Source organism: Panthera onca, chromosome D3 (assembly GCF_046562875.1).
Source record: "Panthera onca isolate mPanOnc1 chromosome D3, mPanOnc1 haplotype 2, whole genome shotgun sequence".
Taxonomy (NCBI): domain Eukaryota; kingdom Metazoa; phylum Chordata; class Mammalia; order Carnivora; family Felidae; genus Panthera; species Panthera onca.
The window spans coordinates 1496486-1515461 of record NC_138350.1 but is presented as its reverse complement, the minus strand read 5'-3'; the positions used below and the strand labels follow the sequence as shown (position 1 = coordinate 1515461).

The window sequence follows — 18976 nt, the reverse complement described above, 5'->3', positions numbered from 1 at the left end:
CCTCCCCTCCTCCATCCTCCCCTTGGTCCTCCCCTTCTCCTCCCTCTGCCCTCCCCTCCTCCCCTTGTTTCTTCTGTCTTTCCCCATGGTCCACCCCTCCTCCCTCCTCCTACCTTGTTCCTCCCCTCCTCCCTCCTCCCCTTGGTTCTCCCCTCCTCCCTTGGTTCTCCCCTCCTCCCTCCTACCTTGTTCCTCCCCTCCTCCATCCTCCCCTTGGTTCCCCCTCTCCTCCCTCTGCCCTCCCCTCGTTTCTTCTCTCTCTCTTCTCCCCATGGTCCTCCCCTCGCCCTCTTTCTCCTCCTTCTCTTTTTCCTGCCCTCCCCCTTCTCCCCAGAGACACAAAGCAGGTTGAACCCCCATAAGTAGAAGAGGCTCAGCCGTGGGCAGTGCAGGGGGTCAGGTGCCCAGTGACGTCAGCCGGAGCCTGCTGCTCGCTCCGGGGTCCGTTGCCTTGGCGCTGGCTGCACCTGAGGCAGGCTCTCCTCGGCGGAGACAGGCAGAGTCAGCTCCTCGCGCGTCCCGCAGGTCTGTGATGGGGCGGAGCGGGGAGAAGCTGTTCCCAGTGGTCCCAGGAAGTCCCGGGACACGCTCTGATTGGCTGCTAGGGGTCACATGTCTGTCCCAGAGCCAGTCACTGAGGAGGCGGATGATGGCCAGGCCAGTGTCACGTGACCGCTCGGGGGCCAGAGCTGGGGGTTCCCCAGAAAGCCGCGGGGGGGGGGGGGGGGGGGCTGTGCTCTGGCACCCTGGCCACTACCTGGGTGTGTATCTGGTGCGAGGCCTGCTTGGGGACGGGCGTCTCCGTCTCTGCCGCCCCATTTGGGTGTCGGCCCACGGGGGCAGGGCGCTGATGTCAGGAAGGGGTGGCCCGCGGGGGCCTCCCACATCCTTGCTGCCCACCCCGCGCTAACCCAGTGTGTCATCTCCACGGCTCCACGTGGGACCCCAGATGCACACTCCACACGCCCCCCGGGCCAAGAACCTGGGACACGTTTTCCCCGTGCACCTTCGCCCCGGGGCCCCAGGCTGTGTGCTGACTAACACTTGTACTCTCCCCACTGGGACCCTGGGACACTCTGCAGAGCACCCCCACCCAGGACCCCAGGACACGCTCTCCACGGGCACCCCTTCTGCTGGGCCCCCAGGGTGGTCACGAGGCCGTGGTGCTGCCTGTGAGCTGCTGCCTTTGAAGGGTGTGGAGTCCTGCCTTGGTTGGGGGGAGGGGATGCCTCCCGGACTCCTGTCCCTCATTGTCCTCGTTCATTGCTTCCCCATCTGTCATCCCAGCCGGCCGTCTGAGGACAGGTCACCCCTGCGGGCAGTCAGCGGGGCCTGCACGGGGCAGGGGTCCCCTGAATCCCCCGCCCCTCTCCCCAGCGGCTCCTCTTAAAGCTCGGCTGGCCTCGTCCCGGGCTCCTGGGCACCAACGAGGCCGTGGGCCCCGGTGGGTGATTGGACGTGAACGTGAGGGAAGAGGCCGGCCGTCTTGTTTATCCTGGCGAACGTTCTGCAGACGCCGCTCAGAGGCGGTGCCGCGCCTTCTCGGAGGAGGCTTTCCAGAGGGACGAGATGAGGGACGCCATTGTGGCATCACTGACGTCCGGGGTGAGAGAGACAGTGGGTGCTGCCGGCCCCACACACGAGCCGTGTCCTTGCGCAGGATCAGTTTGGCTGTGTCTCCTGCCAGGTGACACGTGCTTGGGGTCAGCCCGGCGATGGGGGTGATTTCCTTCCCTTGTGCAGCCCTGAGAGTCTCCGAGGTCCTCCCTGGCCACAGGGCCTGAGCCTCTGTGCTAGAGGAGAGGCAGCGGAGGCCCCGGCTGTGGCCTGCGCGCTGAGCTGTGTGGGCCCAGCAGGGCTCTGCGGGGAGGGCTGGGTGACAGGGCGGTGGGGGCCCCTCCCGGGGTGATGCCCCTGCGGCCCTGGCCACGCCCCGGGGGCTGGCCTGGACCCGGCTCCTGCTCTCTGGCCGTGGGCAGATTTGGCCTGTGGGGGCAGGGGCTCGGAGGGCGGGAGGGCGGGAGGGCGGGAGGGCTCGGAGGGCAGGCTCCTTTTTTAAAAATGCTTGTTTATTTTTAAGAGAGAGAACGAGTGTGAGCAGGGGAGGGGCAGAGAGAGGGGGACAGAGGATCCGAAGCAGGCTGTGCGCTCACAGTAGAGTCACATGCGGGGCTCAAACTCGTGCACCGTGAAATCACCACCTGACGTGGAGTTGGACACTCGACCGACGGAGCCCACCGGCCACCCTGCCCTCAGGCTCCTCGTGCAGGACTGTGGGCGGCCGGGGCTGCCCCATCCTCCATAGGCCATGTCCTGGCCACAGCCCCTGGCCACGGCCTCGTCCACAGCCCCGGCCACGGCGCTCCCTGGGTCACTCCGCAAGTGCAGAGACCCAACGGTCTCTGCTCCTTGGGTGCTGACCCACATGTGAACGCCCATCCCCATCCCCTCGGCCCTTCTGTGTCCAGGAGGGGTGGTCCTCCCCGGGGGTGCCTGTCCCCGCCACTGCCCTGCAGCTCCGCCCACCAGCCCACAGATCCGTCCCGTGGAAGTTGTCGGAACGGAGGTACCGGGCACGTGCTGGCTGCCGTCTCCCCAGAATCCTCCAGGCACACGCCTAGGCTGGCCTTTCTCCAGGAGAACGACAAGGGTGCGGGGGGCGCAGGGTCAGGGAGACCACGTGGGAAGATGTTGCTGAGACCCCAGCGTGTAGGGGTGAAGACCCTGCCTCAGGCGGGGCCTGGGAAGAAGAGAGGGGTAGGTTTGAGGCCCATTCTGGGGAGTCTGGGACGACAAGGAGGCGGACAGATTGTTCCGGTGCCGAGCGTGGGGCTGACGGAGACCACGAAGGCTCGCGTTCCTCACAGGGCTTGCGGGGACAGGCTCTGAGGGGCGAGCGCGCCCACAGAAGCGCCCTGTGTGGCCCACCCCTTGAGTTGGCCTGACGGTTTCGTTGTCGTCGTATTTAAATTTGAATGCAGGGCTCCCATCAAACGGCTGGGTCCGTGGTGAGACCAGAGTAACCCAGTAACATCGCCCCCCACCGGTGTTCCTGGGCCGACAGTGAACCCGCTGGCGGGCAGGGCGGGCAAGACCCTGGTGCAGCTCCCCCCACTGCCGGCTCAGAGCCCCGTCCCGGTGATCCCTGGCCCCCCACGGCCCGGCCGCCGCCCTGGGAGGCTGAGCCACCGTCTGGGGACAGACCGTGGGCGGAAGAGCTTCCTCGGGGGAGAGGAGCTCAGAGGAGCCCGACCCGACGCAGAACCCAGCAGGGCGGGGCGTGCACGTCCAGGGCGGATCTCACACCTGTTCTGTACAGGAAGTCTCCTTCCAGGAGGGGCCGAGAGGTCAGGAAGGGGACGGGGTTGGGGATCGGAGCGCCCCTCCTTTCATTAACAGGGAGCTCAGAGGTGGCCCATGTTCCCCTGTTAACTGATTTTACTTTAGCTGCAGGAGGTGATGTGTCCGTGTGTGATGGAGCCTTCAAATCCAGGGGCTGTCCCCTGTTTCCGATGCTATCCCTTGTCCCAGGGGCTGTCCCCTAACCCTAGGGCTGTCCCTGGGGGCTGTCCCTTGTCCCCAGGGCTGTGTGAGGCTCGGCTGCGGTCACTTTACCAGAGTAAATCACTTCAGGGGATTACAGGGGCTTCAGTCGGATCCTGTGTCCTCTCTCTCGCTCTCTGGGGTCCGGGAGGACAATTCACCTGCTCAGCCCAAAGGTAGAAACAGGTCAAGACAGACTCCAGGCCCCTTGGTAACTGAGCCCCCCTGGTCAGAGCATGGACATGGCGGGGGGGGGGGGGGAGGTGGTTTGAAGGAACGTTAATGACAAGGGTGAAGAAGGAAGTAGCTGAACGTGTGAGCACCACGTGCTCTGTTCTGTGTCCTCACTGACCTCCACCCTGCAGACCTGAAGGCCCAGGCGGGAGTGGCCCCCCCTCCCAGATGTTTCCGGCTGATCTGAGTTTTAACGTGACTTTGGTCAGTGACAGCTGGGGACCCGGAGGAGCGCCCACCACGGCACGGGGTCCAGTACCGGGTGCCAGCATCCCAGGTCCCCAGGCTGGCTGGAGCCACCGTTACCATTTCTGAGGGGGCGTTAGCTCCTGGCCCCGTCCAGTCCCCCCTCTGGATGTCAGCCACAAACCCTCGGGGGCAGCAGTCCTCAAACTTGTCACATGATGGAATTATTGGTTCCCACCTGAGCCCCACCTTTTGGCTTTACTGGACCTGGCCCTTTCCCAGCTCACAGGCGATCCCACTGGGGAGGCGGCTTGAGGACCGCGGTGCTCCGGGGGGACATAGGAGAACCCTGGGGCCAGGCAGGAGGAGGCGCGAGCTGAGAAGGGGTTCGGTGATTTCATAGCCAAGCGCAGGGGTCCGCTGACCGTGGCCAGTGTGGCCCACTGTCCACTCTTACGTACGGTTTCGTGGGTACACAGCCACTGCCGGGTACTTACAAGCGTCTGTGGTGGTTTTTGTGCTACAGCAGCCGAGTTGTGTACAGGGACCGTATGGCCCACAAAGCTGAACATCCTGTTTGGCCCGTCACAGAAAAAGCACGTGGACGGACTTAGGGCCAGGGGCTGCAGTGGGGGGTCCTGCCCACTCTGTCGGGCCTCACACTGGTAAGAGGACTTGGGGGTCCTCTTACCCCTCAGAGGACCCCTGCTTGTGTGCCGGGAGTCATGTCCCCATTTTCTCAGATGCCGTCCGCCTCACTTCCCGACCCTGCCCGTGTGGGGCGTGCAGTGCTCTCTGGGTGCACACTCACGTGAGTACGTGCTCGGGAAAGAGGTCTGGCTGGGGCCGGGCGCCGGTCTGGGGAGGATGGTCCGTGCTGTTCTGGTGATGTTGGCCCCAGCGGGACTTCGGGGGACAGTGAGGGGTCACCAGGGCCTGCCGGGCCTCGAGGTGGGGAGGAAAGGGCAGAAGTGAGCCCCTTGCAGTAACAGCCCACCGGGTCACTGCACAAACGTCCTGATGAGGAAGCGACGTGGATGCCACTCCCTGAATGACCCCAGTTAGGTTCTGTGCAGGCTCACAGGGCCAGCAGGCTTTGCAGAAGCTGTCGACCCCCAACGGCAGGGAACCCCGGGGGTGAGAGGGTCACCTTTGCCTGCATCCCCCAGGGGCTTCTTCAGTGCAGACTCCATGGGGCAAGGGCCTCCAGTTTTGGGGAGAATCTCGGGAGTTCTGGGACCTCCTTCTCTGAGAAGCCAGAGTGGGCCTGCCTACGTAGAGGCGCAGATATAGAGGGCGACAGCGACAGTCGCAGATGCCCAGACGCAGAGGTCCACAGGGACAAAGGTCGATGCACACAGTGGTGTCTTCTGTATGTTTACATGTGATGGTTTCCCCGTGAGTCGTGGTGTATGTCCCGACAGCGTCTCACGAGGCCAAGGAACAGGACGCGGTGCAGACCCCAGAGCCCTGTCCTGGGCTTCCCCCCACCCCCGCCATCAGCGGTCACATGACCTGCAGTGCACATCCCGCCCCCATCTAGTTTGCTAAGACGCAGCCCATGAATTATTCCTTCGGCGTCTGTTGGCTGTTGTCACCCAGAGGCGCTTGGCTGATGAAACACCCGCTCTCGTGGTGCACGTGCCTCACCCCAGGGCCTCTCCCGACGGCGACCAGGCACCAACCAGGATGAGTGGCCAGGGCCAAGGGGGAGGCCCACTTCTGTTTGGGATGTTCCCGAAACACGAGGTGTTTTTGTCTCAAACCCGCAGCCTCCCCCTGAATGAACGGGTCGCAGGGTTGGGGGTCAGCACCTCCTGACTGTCCCAGCAGATGGGACTGTCCTACGGAGGCCCGGAGAGTGCTTGCCAGATGAAAGCACACAGACCCAGGCAGGGAGAGAGCCCAGGAGGGGGGGAAACAAACCCCAGAGAAATCTCCGGAGAGACGGACGTGATGACAAATTGTAGCCAGAAATGCCGGTGGCTTAACCGTTGCTGCCACGCTTCTTTCTGGGTCTTCATACAGAGCCAGCAGGTGACAGAGAGCTTGAAATCCCATCAGTCACCAGCTGTGTGCCCCCCCCACTTCCCACAGTGGTGGGGGGGGGGGGGGAGTCACGTGAGCTTGTCCAGGGGCGGGGTGAGGCTCCCTCTCATGCGGTGCCGGTTGACGAGGAGTCGTTTGACTTAGGAATTTTACCACACGTGCTTAGGAAGCTTAATGTGTCCAGACCGTCTGCCCCATCTCCCTCCGCTCCGGTTTCCGCCTCCTGCAGCAGACACGCCCGCCGACTGCTTGTGCCTCCTCGGGGCCTTCCGCGGATGCTGGCGAACGTGAACGTGTGCTCGCCGTCCGGGGCCCGTTCCTCACCGTGTCTGTTGGCCTCTGGCTTTAGCAGCATGGCGGGGGGGGGGTGGAGAGGGGAGCGGCTGCAGAACCGGTGGGCTGTGACCCCCAGACCCGCGGCCTGCTCCGGACAGGCAGGTGGTTTCCAGCCTCTTGTTGTTCCAGACCAGGCCTCGGCTTGGCCCAGGGGTCGAGGAACCCAGGACGTAAATTCGCCGAGTGGATGGGGCCGGGCTTGCAGGGTGTCAGATGGGACCAGGGTGAGCCTCCCCTCAAAACGCACGCAAAGCGCTGCCAGAATCGTACGCGTAAGAACACAAACGGTTCAGAATTCAGAACCCTAGGTTTTACCGAAGGCATAAAGCTGAAAAGCAATCATTCAAGAGAACCGAGTCCCGCGGTTTAACGCGGGCTCCTGGCCTCCCTGCCCTCGCGCCGCTGGGAGAGGCAGGGGCGCTGCCCGCTGATCTCAGAGAGGAAAGTGCTGAAGCGGTCACTGCATCTCTGTGGCCCTTTCTCCACGTGGCTGAGTGTGGTTTCTTGTGGTCCTAACACGATCAGCCGGGGAGGAGGGGTGGAGGGCTCTGCCGCCGGCGAACTCACATCGTTGACCTCTTTCGTCCTCCCTGACCCTGGGCGACTCTGTTAGGGTCCTCGTTGTGCAGGCGACAGATGAGGGCAGGTGACGTGCGTCTGGAGCCGGGAGCCGGGCCGCCCGGGGTTGAGGTGTCGGTGCGTGTGGCACTTGAGCCTTCTTGGCGGGGTGTGGTGGTACAGGCCGGGGCCCCCCCCCGGCCCCCAGCACGGAGCCCTGGAGGCCGGGCGGCCAGGCCGGGAGGAGGCTGACAGCGGAGAAGGAGTGGGGAAGCACTGAACTCTGGGGGAGTGGCTGCGAGGCCCCGGGCGTAAGGTGGTGTCAGCAGTGGAGCCTGAGGAAGGCCTGAGGCCGGAGCCCCCATTAGGAGGCCTCGGAGGCAGGTGCCGGGGCTGGGAACGCAGACCTGCCCGTGGGGACGGCCGCCAGGGTGGGAGGCCCGAGCCCCTGCCTGCAGTTCTGCGCACCAGGCCGGGGTGGGGAGGGCCGCCTTGCCTGTGAGGTCGGCCGGTGAGGCCTTGTCGTTGCCCGTGGTCAGGCCTGACCGTGCACACAGGGTTTGGGCCTGGAGCAGGACTCCTGGGCGAACTTGTCGTTGACCTCCGGGTTTTGCAGAGGGAGGAGAGAGGTCCCGGCCACAGCACGGGCCTGGATCCTGCAGTAGCAGAAGGAAATCCTGGCTCTCGCTCCCCCTTGCCGCCTCCTGCCTTGCCAGGCTCGCTCAGGGCCCTGCAGAGCTGCTGGGGAGGGGACAGGTTGTGCCTGAGGCTCTGCAGAGACCTCCTCAGCACCCCCGCCCCCACAGACCCCAAGGGGAGCCTCCCAGCAGGTGCCTAGCCAGGAGGCAGATGCGCTGTGGCCTCCAAGGATCACGTGGCCGCTGGCCTGGGTGAAAGTGGCAGGTGCCTTTATGGATGCGAGTTCTTATCTCTTCAATGATCCGTTTGCGCTGTGGGCGTTGCGACGGTTTCTCATCAGATGGGGAAACTGAGGTTCCAAGGGCATGAGCACATCACGTGGGGTCCCACACAGTGAGCAATGCTGAAATGAGGTTTGAACCCCAGGCCTTCCCTTGCTGTGTGCCTGGGGGCAGAATGCGCTGGGTGGCTGCCCTTTCTCGGCACAGACGTGGGCTCCCAGAAGGTGCTCGTCCGTGTGCCAAGTGGAGGTAAACGCTCAGGGACCCATGTGGGTTACGTTTCTGCAGTGACGCCACCTGCTCGCTCAGAGCGAGGGGGGTGGGGTGGGATCAGGACCCTCACCTTGGCTTCCGTTGCTCCCCTTGTGCAGGTGAACGTTGGCATCCTCGTCGCCGTGACCAGGGTCATTTCACAGATCAGCGCTGACAACTACAAGATCCATGGGGACCCTAGTGCCTTCAAGTAAGCTGGACTCTGGGCCATCGCTGGTGGTCTCGGCCACACGCAGCTGCCCGCAGGTAGCGGGCAGGGGGCACTGGGGAGCCCTGGGCTCACATCCTTGCTTGCCTGCTATCTGGGGACAGCTCCACCCCAAGGGCGAGAGGCCACCTGCGGGGGCGAAGGAGGAAGATCGCTGGTTCTGTCCTGCCTCGGCCCTGCCAGCAGCCCCCGGCTCTCCCGTCTGTAAAGGGCTGTCGCACGGAGGAAACTCCTCTGGGTGCAGCTGCCCGAGGCGCTCCCGGGCTGGTCCGTCTGCAGGAGGAGCAGGTGTCTCTGGGGAGGGACTCCACCCCCCTGCTCCTGCTCCTTCCGCACGTGACAAGGGGACCCCAACATCCCTGGGCCAGTTAACAAGAGCCCTCAGGGAGCTTCAACTGGACGTATTCTCCCCAAGATCTTCTGTTTTGATGTTTCAATTTTTAAGAAAAAGCCAGCACGTTTTGAGACCCATTTCTCACAGCCACTCCTCTCACATACGGGTTTTCCAGGATCTGAAGATGAAGCCTAAGTGGTCCGTGATGGTTTGTTCCCAGATTCGAGGGTTTTAACTGCAGTGACTTTAAGAAAACTTGTGGCTGCGGCTTCCCCGGCAGCTGACCTGTGCGAACCGTCCTTGGCTTTCAGGGTTTGTGGCCGGGAGCTGCCGGGGCGGGGATCTCGGGCGTCCGACCGGGAGGCTCAGCGTGGCCGTGTCACACTTCCCCCTAGAGCTGCTGGACGTGTGTGAGGCACCTGTGCCTGCTCGTGCGTTTGTCCGTCACTCACGCACTCACTCGTTCAGCCAGGGGTCACGTCCCGAGAGCCCACCGGGCCCTGGTGCGGTGCCGCGCTCTGGGGTCGCGGGGATGAGGCCCCAGCCCAGCCGTGGGGGAGCTCGCGGCCTAGCGAGGAAGCGGACGTGTGGTCACCGTGCCCAGTTACGAGGGGCAGGCAGCCGCCGAACTGAGCGCACAGCTCACGTCGGTCTCCGGGCTGCCCGCTGAGGCCCTGGGACAGAAGCCCCGGTGTGCAGAGCTGGCTGTTTCAGAGGTCGGGGAGACGGTGCGCTATGTCAGGACACCTTGGGGTCAGACGCTGGTCCGGCTGGCGCTCGGTGGGCGCTGACTCCGTGCAAGCTCCGCCCCGGGCTTGCAGACGCGGGAGGGACCACGTGCCTTCATCACGGAGCCCACATTCCGAGAAGGAGCCTGCGAGGCTGATGTGGGGCGTGCCTCCCACCCCGCTGGGTCCGCCCGGCCGGGGCCTGGCGCTGCTCTCCGCCGTGGGTGCCCGGGATCGGCGTTCCCATCGGATCGGGGTGGTCAGCGAGGGCGCCCAGAGGGCGCGCCGGCTGCCGGGTGCGGAGCGCCGGCTGCAGGGGAGCCGTAGGGGAGCTGCCGGCTGGGTGGGGACCCCCCGTCTCAGGTCCCGAGCGGTCAGCTCCTCACCCAAGATTACCCGCCGGGCGGAGCCCAGGCCCGGCCCCCAGCAGGGCCGTGTCCGCTCCCGCTCAGAGGCCTCCGGTCGGGAGGCCGGTCCCTTAGACCCCCCGTCACCTACCCACCCCCGCCAGAGTGGCCGCGTCCATCCACCTCTCTCTTAGGTTGACGGCGAAAGCTGTGGCCGTGCTGCTGCCCATCCTGGGAACCTCGTGGGTCTTCGGCGTGCTCGCTGTCAACAGCCAGGCCGTGGTCTTCCAGTACATGTTTGCCGTTCTCAACTCCCTGCAGGTGAGAGCCTGTGGACTCCCGGGGGAGGCCGGCCGCCGCGTGAGTGGATGTGCACGGCAGGCTGCCACCGGGGCGGGAGGGAGACCCCCTCTCTGCTCTTGCCACACCCCCTGGGGGCCCACGGCGTGAGCCTGCCCCGCGGCCGGGCGCGGAGGCGTCGATGGGGCACACGCCAGCGCCCAGCACACGGGGCCTGCGGGGTCGCCACCCGGTTCATCCCGCCGGTGGCTGGGACTGGCAGGAGGCGCACTCAGGCCTGAGAGGGAAGACGGCAGCCTGCGGGCAGCTCTGGAAAGGGGGCCGGGCGTGGGGAGGCGGCGACGGCGTGTATCTCGGGTCTGGGTTCACACGTGTCCCCCGCGTGGACGGGCAGGGAAGGGTCAGCAGCCTGGAAACCCGAGGCTTAGGGTGCTCAGACCTGCGTCCCCAGACACACAGCCCCCCCAGAGGAAGGGTGGAAATGGGTGCCCACCGCCACCCACAGCCCACACAGCCGAGCCGAAGGCTGGATCCTGGCAACCGCGAGCACGGCCCACCGGCCCTCGCTGTGCAGTCCACACCGCGTCCGGGTCTTCCTGACCGGGGACCGCATCTTACAGACGAGCGTCAGGCTTCTAATTTGTAACAAGCTTCCACCCATCGTCTCCCTGTGGTTGTTCACAGAAGAGCGTGACCGGTTTGGCTGGCTGTAGCCCTTACATGAGCTGGGTCCTGGGCCACCTCCCTCCGCTCTGGATCCCGGCTTCCTCCCCCATTCAACGAGAACGGGCCCCACTAACGGGGCCGCTTCAGCGCTGAATGAGATGACTCGTGTGAGGGGTCGCCTAGCGCTGGACGCGTAGCAGCTGTCTCCGGGGCTTGGGGGACATCCTCATTCTCGTGCCTGTTTCGTTGTTATCATCGTGCTGTCTGAGATGAGGACACCAGGGCTCAGTTTAAGGAATTGTCTGATGTCCGTGCCGTTGTCCTTTCCCAGCATTTCTGCTCATTCCCGGGTCCAGCCTGTCTGGGAATCCACCTCTGTAGACGCCTTCGCCCAAACAGCGTGGCCGTCACGCTGGTGCCCGCCTCTAGGTTAGATTTCAGGGTGGACCCGGGACGCCCCTCCATCCTCGGGGGCTCCAAACCGTAGCATCAGGATTGGCACACAGCTCACCTACAGGCTTCCTGGCACTGAGCCGTGCCAGGACCTCTCCAGAGCCCATGTGGCCTTGGGAGGAAGCCCTGGAAAGTGCCGCGATAAAACGCAAGGGCCCTAATCCTGTGTTCTCTCCTTCCTCCCCAGGGGTTTTTCATCTTCCTTTTCCATTGTCTCCTGAATTCAGAGGTATGTCTACTCTACTTCCTGATGATACGAAGCAGGCTGTTCATTTCTGAAAGGGCACGGGGCGCAGGAAGCGTCTTGCCCCGTCAGGCTGGTGTCTGGGAACGTAACCCTGGATAGGCTTTGGTGGGGGCGGCAAGTTGTGTGCAGTGGGGCTGCTTTCCGTCAGCCCTCCTCTCGACTTCTGGCTGCTGAGCAACACTCAGCGTCCCCCTCCTGGCGTCAGGCGGGCCCTGCCGGCTCTGCGGAGGGCAGGGGGGGTGGGGACAGTGGAGGCAGCCGAACTGTACGCCCTGGACCTGCTCGCTGCTGCCTGGCACGGCAGGGACAGCAAGATGTAGGTGGCCTCCCAACAGTCCTCCCCGAACGCACCACGGGGTTTGGGGGGACCGTGTCACGGGCCCTCCACAGGCCCTGGGGCAGCTGGGGCGGGCTCGTTCTCAGTACGGTGTGGGCGTTGCACCTGCCGTGCACTTGGCCACGGGGAGGGGAGAGGCTCCAGGCCTTGTCCCTCAGGATCCGTACTTGTGCCAGGCAGAGGTCCCACCCCACCTGGGTGCTCTGCAGAGGGTCCGTTTGTACAGGGCTGGGTCAGGCAGCGAGGGAGGGGAGCTGGGGGAGGGGCAGGGGGGTCGCTGAGGATGATGGTGACCGGTGGGGGAGGGCTCACATGATTGCCAAGACCAGGGAGCAGCCCGGCAGAGCCCGCAACTGTGGTCCGCCAGGTGGGAAGGCCACGCACAGCCTACCCTGCGTTTGCGTCTGTTGGCTTTTTATCTCCATTGTTTCTGCTGCCGTCACACTCTGCCCCCTCCACCGCTCCTTGTTGAGTGTGTCCCATACCCCGTGCAGAACCGTGACGAGGCCGGCAGGGGCCAGGCCGGATCCAGCTCTCCCCCTGTGCGGCCCTGGCACGGTGATGGGGACACGGTCCGCACCTGCCAGATGAGGCAGTGCGTCTGGACCTGATGCTGCCAGACCCTGCCCGTGCCCTGCCGCTGGTGTCCGGGGCTCTCTTTCGGCACGAATTCCTAGGGACCTCGGAGAAAGATCTCTTACTGTTGCTGTTCCCACCGCTGAAATTGCTCCTAACCAATCCCCCGTCCGCCTTCGAAGGTGAGGGCCGCCTTCAAGCACAAAACCAAGGTCTGGACCCTGACGAGTAGCTCCAACCGCAACGCTAACGCGAAGCCCTTCAGCTCTGACATCGTAAGTGCCACGCGGCGTCCCGTCTGCGCCCCCGCTTCTCGCTCCGATCCTGTCCCGAGCACCTGCACCCTCACCGAGTGGACCCGCAGGCTCTCGTCTGCTGTGCTGTCCCTGTTGCCTGGAAAGCCGGGGCGGCTTCCGGGCCTCTGCCCTCGCGGGCCTCCGGGACCCGCAGCCTCCGGTGCGCCTCTCGTTCCTTCCCTGAGCCTGTTCTCGGCAGGGCCACGTCGTGCGGGTGGCTGCCCGTGCGGGTCGTGGCGGCGAGGCCCGCGCGCCGGTGGTTCTTGCTCAGCCCGCCCGTACCTGACGTGGCCTGCAGGCTGCGTGGGCTCTGGGTGACGCGTTGCCCACAGCAGGGTCCTCCGTCCTGGTGGTGTCACGCGACCTTGTCTCCTGCCCGTTTCCCCGGGGGCAGTGCTTCTGTGTTGCGTCAGGAGGACGGAAGGATCAGCTGGCCAGGAGGCGGGCCCCGGGCATTCTGCTGGTGTCCCGGGGAGGCGGGACGGTCACCAGGCACAGCCCAGCCATCAGGGGTCTCCTTGCTCTGCAGACGCCCAAGAACTGGGGTCTTGGCTCTCGGGGCTCTCGACAAGCCTGTCCTGTCAACACCGGGCTCCTTCACCTCCCGCGGAGATGCAGGCAGGGCCACCGGGCGCCTGGGGCACATGTCGGGCGTCCCCGTGGCGCCACCACCTCCGAGCTGAGCCCAGGGCCTGGCTCAGGGGTCCCGTCCTCGGGAAGAGCCTCCCGGGCACCCCCGGTGCGGTGTTGTGCTGCCTCCGTCTGCACCGTTTTGCTTATTGGTGCGAGCGTGACGTTGTCTGCCTCCCACGGGGTGCGCACCCCCGGGAACAAGGACCTGGTTGGCTCTGCTCGCTGCCGTGACCCCGCAGCCTCCGGCAGCAGCGAGGTGTGCTCGGTAAACGCACGTGGAGAGCGCAGGGCCGGGCGGGCGCGCGGCAGAGGGCGCACGCCAGCCCCCAGGCGCGGGGCCGAGGAGCCCGGGCGGAAGGCGGAGAGCAGTGTGGTCTCGGAGTTCAGGGTCCTCTTCCTTGGGGAGCAGGGGGGCCCGGCGGGTTCGAGGGGAGCCTCGCGCGGCTTTCCGGCCCGGCGGTTCCGCGCCCGCCGGGACTGGTTTCCCATCGTGGGGCAGGGTCTTCTCAGCTCACTCCTTTGTGGTTTGCAGATGAACGGGACCCGGCCGGGCACAGTGTCCACCAGGCTCAGCCCCTGGGACAAGAGCAGCCAATCTGCTCACCGTGTGGACCTGTCTACCGTGTGAGCAGGGAGGCTGCAGCCGCCGTCCCGCTGCTCAGAACACCCCCCGCGGACGAACCACGAGAAGCCCTCTGCCTTCACCACGAGACCCTCTCCTCGCTGCTGTCTGGATACGGGAGTCGTGGCCCCCGGGACAGGCTTCCTTGCCTCCCACCCGCCCCGTGTGACAGAGCCCACCGCCGGGCCCGCAGCCCTCCCGGCTCTGGTCCTCCTGTGGCCGAGCGACTGTCCCCCGGGGCACCTGCCGTGGGCGCACAGGCCCCAGGGCCTGCCGCACCAGGAGGGCGGGTTAGCCTGGGAGCCACGATGGGGCCTTGGGACCAAAGGGGAGGGTCCCGCGGGGAGGCGGAAGCCCCCAGAGGGTCAGGCAGAGGCGGACGGGCGTGTGGGGAGCGTGAGAAATGTCCTCGACCTGCTGAATCAGCCTCAACAAGCTCCGAGGAGCCAGCGCCAGCTGAGGGGGGCCCCTCACGCTCCGGCCGTGCCGCCCCTGCCAGGCCTCTGCGGGGCCGGGGCTTTGGGCTGGGGTCTGGCCGCTCAGGCCCGGCCGCGGGCGAAGAGCCAGGTGGGCCGCTGCTGGGAGCGCTCCGGTCCCCCTCAAGGTCGGCCTTGACGTGGGCCGCGCCGTGAGCGCCCGAGGCTTCCCCGCGTCCGAGGCTTCCCCGCGCCCGCGGCCCCCAGGAGCCGGCTGCCGGCCTGCGGTTGGCTTCCCGCGGTCCGGCTTCCCGGAGCTGCTTCCTGGTCACTCACAGACACCTGTCTGTGTTTAACGGGCAGACGCGGTGGTGGGCGGTGCGGCGGGTTCCATGTTGCTGCGACGGCAACCACGCCTCGCCGCCCACACGGCCACCCGAGCCACGGACCCGGGGACGGTGGCCTGACGGTGGCCGGGTCTTCCTGTTGATGTTGCTTTGCAGACTGGGACTCGGCCCCGTAGGAGATGGGAGCGACCCTTACTCCTCTATGCGCAGGCAGGGTCCTTGACCCTAGATGTGAACCCAGACGCCACCGAATATTCGGAAGCAGGCTGTGACCGCTCCTACCGTGGCGTCAGCACTAAGTGTCTGTGAGACGCGTGGGTGAGAAGTTCAAACCCGTAGCTGATACTGGAAAATCTTCCCGTAAAACTGTGACCGTGGTAGCATTAAGCCCTTCCCGCCCCAGGCGCCCACCAGGTCTCGGAGTGAATTTTCTCCATGGTTCTGTGGACCTTCTCCATCTTGGTCGGGTGCCTTCCTAATGCAACGCACCCCCGTCACGGTGGGCGCGGCAGTCACCCACAGGCGTCTCCTGCGTGGGGAGGGGCTGGACACAGAGCCACGTGTCGACCGCAGGGAATCTTTGTTCTTCCGTCCCAGTGAGGCCCCGGGCACAGCAGCGACTCGGCACAGGGTGACGACGTCCGTTACCTTCTGTGCAGCCCCTGGGGACGGGCTGGGGTGTCGACCGCCACGGAGACCCCGTGTGTAGCGAGAAGTCCAAGCGTGCCCAGCCCCTGCCCAGGCTTCTCCTCGTGACTCCAGAAACCAGATCGCTTATAACTCACGGGCATCCTTGTCAGGCCCGTGAGCACTATCCTAAGGTCTACACGTGGGGTTTTGTTTCTTTTGTTTCTGGTGAAGCAAATCAAGTAAGGAACCGTCTTCACTTTAGATGGATTTCTTTTGTTTTAAACTCAGCATATTCGCTCTACATAGCTAATCTGTCAAGGGAAGTAATGAACAAATTGTTATTTCTAATGAAGGAAAGCAGTGCACTTTATTTATAGGCTATAGATTTCGGCTTCTGCGGTGCTTTATTATCTACACGTAATTTGGCCAAAGATAAGAAATTGGAAAGGACAGTGTGTTTAGAGTAGTTTATGGCACAGGAAAGACGATGGATGCCACTGAGGAGTGAAAATACGTTGTAATTTTTATGAAATAAAATCTTAATGTCCTTAAGATGAAGTGTAGTCCTAAGGTCTTTTGCTTGTGGGAGATGAGCGGGACTGAGTCTCATGACAAAAATCTGTAGAGAGACACGTGGGTGAAATCTTGCCCTGGGATTCACTCAGCAGTTACTTATTCAGTGCCTACTGTGTACTGTGTGCCCGGCACGTCCTAGCTCTGGGGACACCGTGGTGGATGACGCCCCGGGGCTCTTGGGAGCCTCCCTCCCCAGGGCGGGCCGGGGGGACAAGCACCGGCCACGGGGCGGGGGGGGGGGGGGGCAGTGGGGAGAGGGTCTGTGCAGCCCCGTGTAGACGTGTGCTGGGTGTGGGAGCTCCAGCCACCGCCGGCCGCCCGGCCCCGTGCATTCGCTTTCTCACAGTGTTTGCAGGGATGGCAGAAGTACCTTACTCGGTCCTACGTCGTATCTGCCGCACAGCCGTCCGCTTTTAAACTTCTCCACCACCTTCCGTATCGCTGTGTCGCGTTCATAATTACAGTTGTAATGGGTATGCATAAAACATCCAATTACATGCAGTGTTTTACCAGCTCCTTGAATTATCTTAGGATTTCCATGCTTCGGTGTTCTATACGGTTCATGTGCATGTGACGTTACTGTTTTGATAGACTTTGTCTTCGTACACTGGGTAGGTGCGTCGGTAGATGGAAACTGATGTCTTTGATGTTCTGCTTATGGCTTTTTCTTCTTACCTCGATTATTTTCCAGGTTAAAATTTCACAGTTAGGTTTCTGCGTCAAAACGGAAATAATTCCGTGGCTCTTGAAACGTTTTTCCAGATTGTTACCAAGATAGGTACTGGGTCAGCGCTCAACACCAGTGAGAAGTTATTGATGACTCTTGTGTTTTTTTTTTTTTTCAAATATTTTACCAGCAAGGCGTGTTTGTCGTATTTTTGTTGCCAGTTTAATACGTGTGAACGTGTCCTAATGTGCATCTCTCTGGTCCCTGCTGAGAGCTTTTCACGTGCCTTTACTTCCTTTCCCTCCTCCCGGAAGGGAGCTGATAATTGGGAACACACAGGGCGAGTAAAATCACGTGTTTGCCGTGTAACTGTCTCACTTGGGTGCTGGGCGTCCCTGTCCCAGCCTCCTGTGGGGGGTGTGCCCTGTGATGGACACTGCCCCGGGCACCACAGAGGCCGCCTGCTCTCGGACTGAGCTCAGCCCGCGACCATCCTGAAAATGCCTCGCTGCTTGCTGGGGCACCGCATCCACACGGTGGGCACGCTTCCTGCTCACTCCACCTGCCCTGATAGGGAGGCAGGTGCGCTGGGTGGGCCGAGGGCCCCCCAAGGCGGCTCCAAGGAGGGTCTCGTGGCCCCCCCGGTCGCACCTCCTCCCGCGGGAGCCCCAGAGGCGTCGCGCGGCGGCCTCCTCGTACTCGCGCGGCTCCCGTGGAGTCCGCCCCTGCAGGTCTGTGTCTGGCTGGGCGCAGATCGGCCTTGACAGCATCTCCCGCCACGTTTAGGCGGTTCGGCCATGAGGGCTGAGGTCGAGGGATGTGGGGGTGCTCCGTTCACAGCGTGGGACCGTTCCCTACTTTTAGAAACAGTTTTGTGCATTTTTGTCGGGGGATGGTTGACGTGCAGCACCCCGTCGGCTTCAGGTGCTGATCACGAAGTTTGATGCTCGTGCACGGTGCGAAGCGGTCCCCACAGCGAGCCTGCGCTGACGTCACCAGACACGGTTGCAGATGATGCGACGAGGTGTCAACAGCCACGCGTGAAAATACCCGCCACGCGGTCTGTTCCGCCCGGGACCGCTCCGTTTTGCGAGTGTGGGTTTGTACCCCCCGGCCCCCTCACCCACTGCACTGCCCCCCGCTCCTGCCCCCAGCAGCCAGCAGTCCACTCCGCTTCTGCGCGTCGGCCTTCTCCTATTCTCCACGTGAGGGAGATCGTGCAGCCTCTGTCTTCCTCCGCCCGACTTCCCGGCGCACGACTCCCTCGCGGCTCTCCGGGTCGTCCCAGATGGCCAGCACCCCGGTGTGTGCACCACCGTTTCTTTCTTCACTCTTCGTTGACAAGGGTTTCGTATCCTGCGGCCTTACCAGATTCCTTCATTAGTCCTGTTTGGCGACTTTCCCGCGTACAGGGTTTTCTGTGCATGACATCACGTCACCTACACACGGAGGTGATGTCACCTCCCCTGTAGGATTCGGGTGCCTTTTATCCTCTTTTCCTGCCTGACCGAATGGCCAGGGCCCCGAGCTCCGTGCTGACGGGAGGTGGGGACAGGCTCCCTTTCTCGCCTCTCATACGCGAGGCAAAGTTTTCACCTGCTCACCCGTGGGCTCGTCACGTGAGGACTTTATTATGCTGAGAGTTTTCTTGATCGTGAGAGGATATTGACTTCTGTGCACGCTGTTCCTGCAGCTGTCCACAGGGCGTCGGATTCTCTTCGTTCGTCCTGTTGGTGCGGCGGTGGCACGTTTTTTGGTGCGCACGTGTTGAACCATCCAGGGTGGTTTTAGTGAGTCGCTCGCTGGTGTTCTGAGAATTTCTGCATCCACGTCCGTCAGGGATATCGGCCTGCAGTTTTCCTGGAGTGTCCTTGTCTGGCTTTACCCTTGTGACGTCCACTACCCTTGTCTGGGTAACGCTGGCCTGGTAAACGAAGGCCGGGGGTGTTCCCTGCTTTTCAGTTTGCTAGAAGAGCTTGAGAAGGGTTGGCGCCAATTTCTTTATATGCTTGCTGTGCCTTCGCTCCATCCCGCAGAGCACCGGCCAAGCGCCGAGAGCCTCCCTTCTGCTCTCCCGGGGCAGCGTCACTTGCTCGGAAGCGTGTGGCTTCTCCAGGGAGCGCACAGGGAACCGGCCACGGGTGCTTGTGTGCGTGGTGAGCTGCGCGGTGTTGGGGGCTCCTGGGGCGAGTCTGGGGACCACGGTCCAGCTTCCTCACAGAGTCTGCAGCGTGCTCAGTGGCGACCCTGCCCTTCGGATGTGCTCGGAGAGCCCCGGCTGCGTCGTCCCGGCTGCCGCCTGCCGTCCAGTCCCGCAGCCGCCTCGTACTCCGGGCGGGATGGGGAGTGCGTGTCCGGCAGTGTCCGCGCAGCTGGGGAAGCCGGCCCGCACTCACACACCCTCGTCCCCGGGAGGAACCACAGGCCAGAAGGTCCCGGGCAGCGAGCCGGGCCAGGCCAGCCGGGCCACTCTGGGGAAGGGGGTGTGAGCGAC

At 63.8% G+C, this 18976-nt stretch overlaps 1 protein-coding gene across 3 annotated transcripts in view; it reads left to right on the top strand.

Moving 5' to 3' along the window:
* ADGRD1 (adhesion G protein-coupled receptor D1) overlaps positions 1-15797 on the top strand; it is a 125121-nt gene extending 109324 nt beyond the window's left edge. For all 3 annotated transcript variants that reach the window (XM_078435954.2, XM_078435952.2, XM_078435953.2), the window contains 5 exons: positions 8198-8289; positions 9911-10037; positions 11323-11364; positions 12478-12570; positions 13757-15797. In XM_078435954.2, the coding sequence (XP_078292080.1) occupies positions 8198-8289; positions 9911-10037; positions 11323-11364; positions 12478-12570; positions 13757-13852 (450 nt within the window). In that variant the 3' untranslated portion in view covers positions 13853-15797. The remainder of the gene's footprint in view (positions 1-8197; positions 8290-9910; positions 10038-11322; positions 11365-12477; positions 12571-13756) is intronic.
* The last annotated feature ends 3179 nt before the right edge of the window (positions 15798-18976 follow it).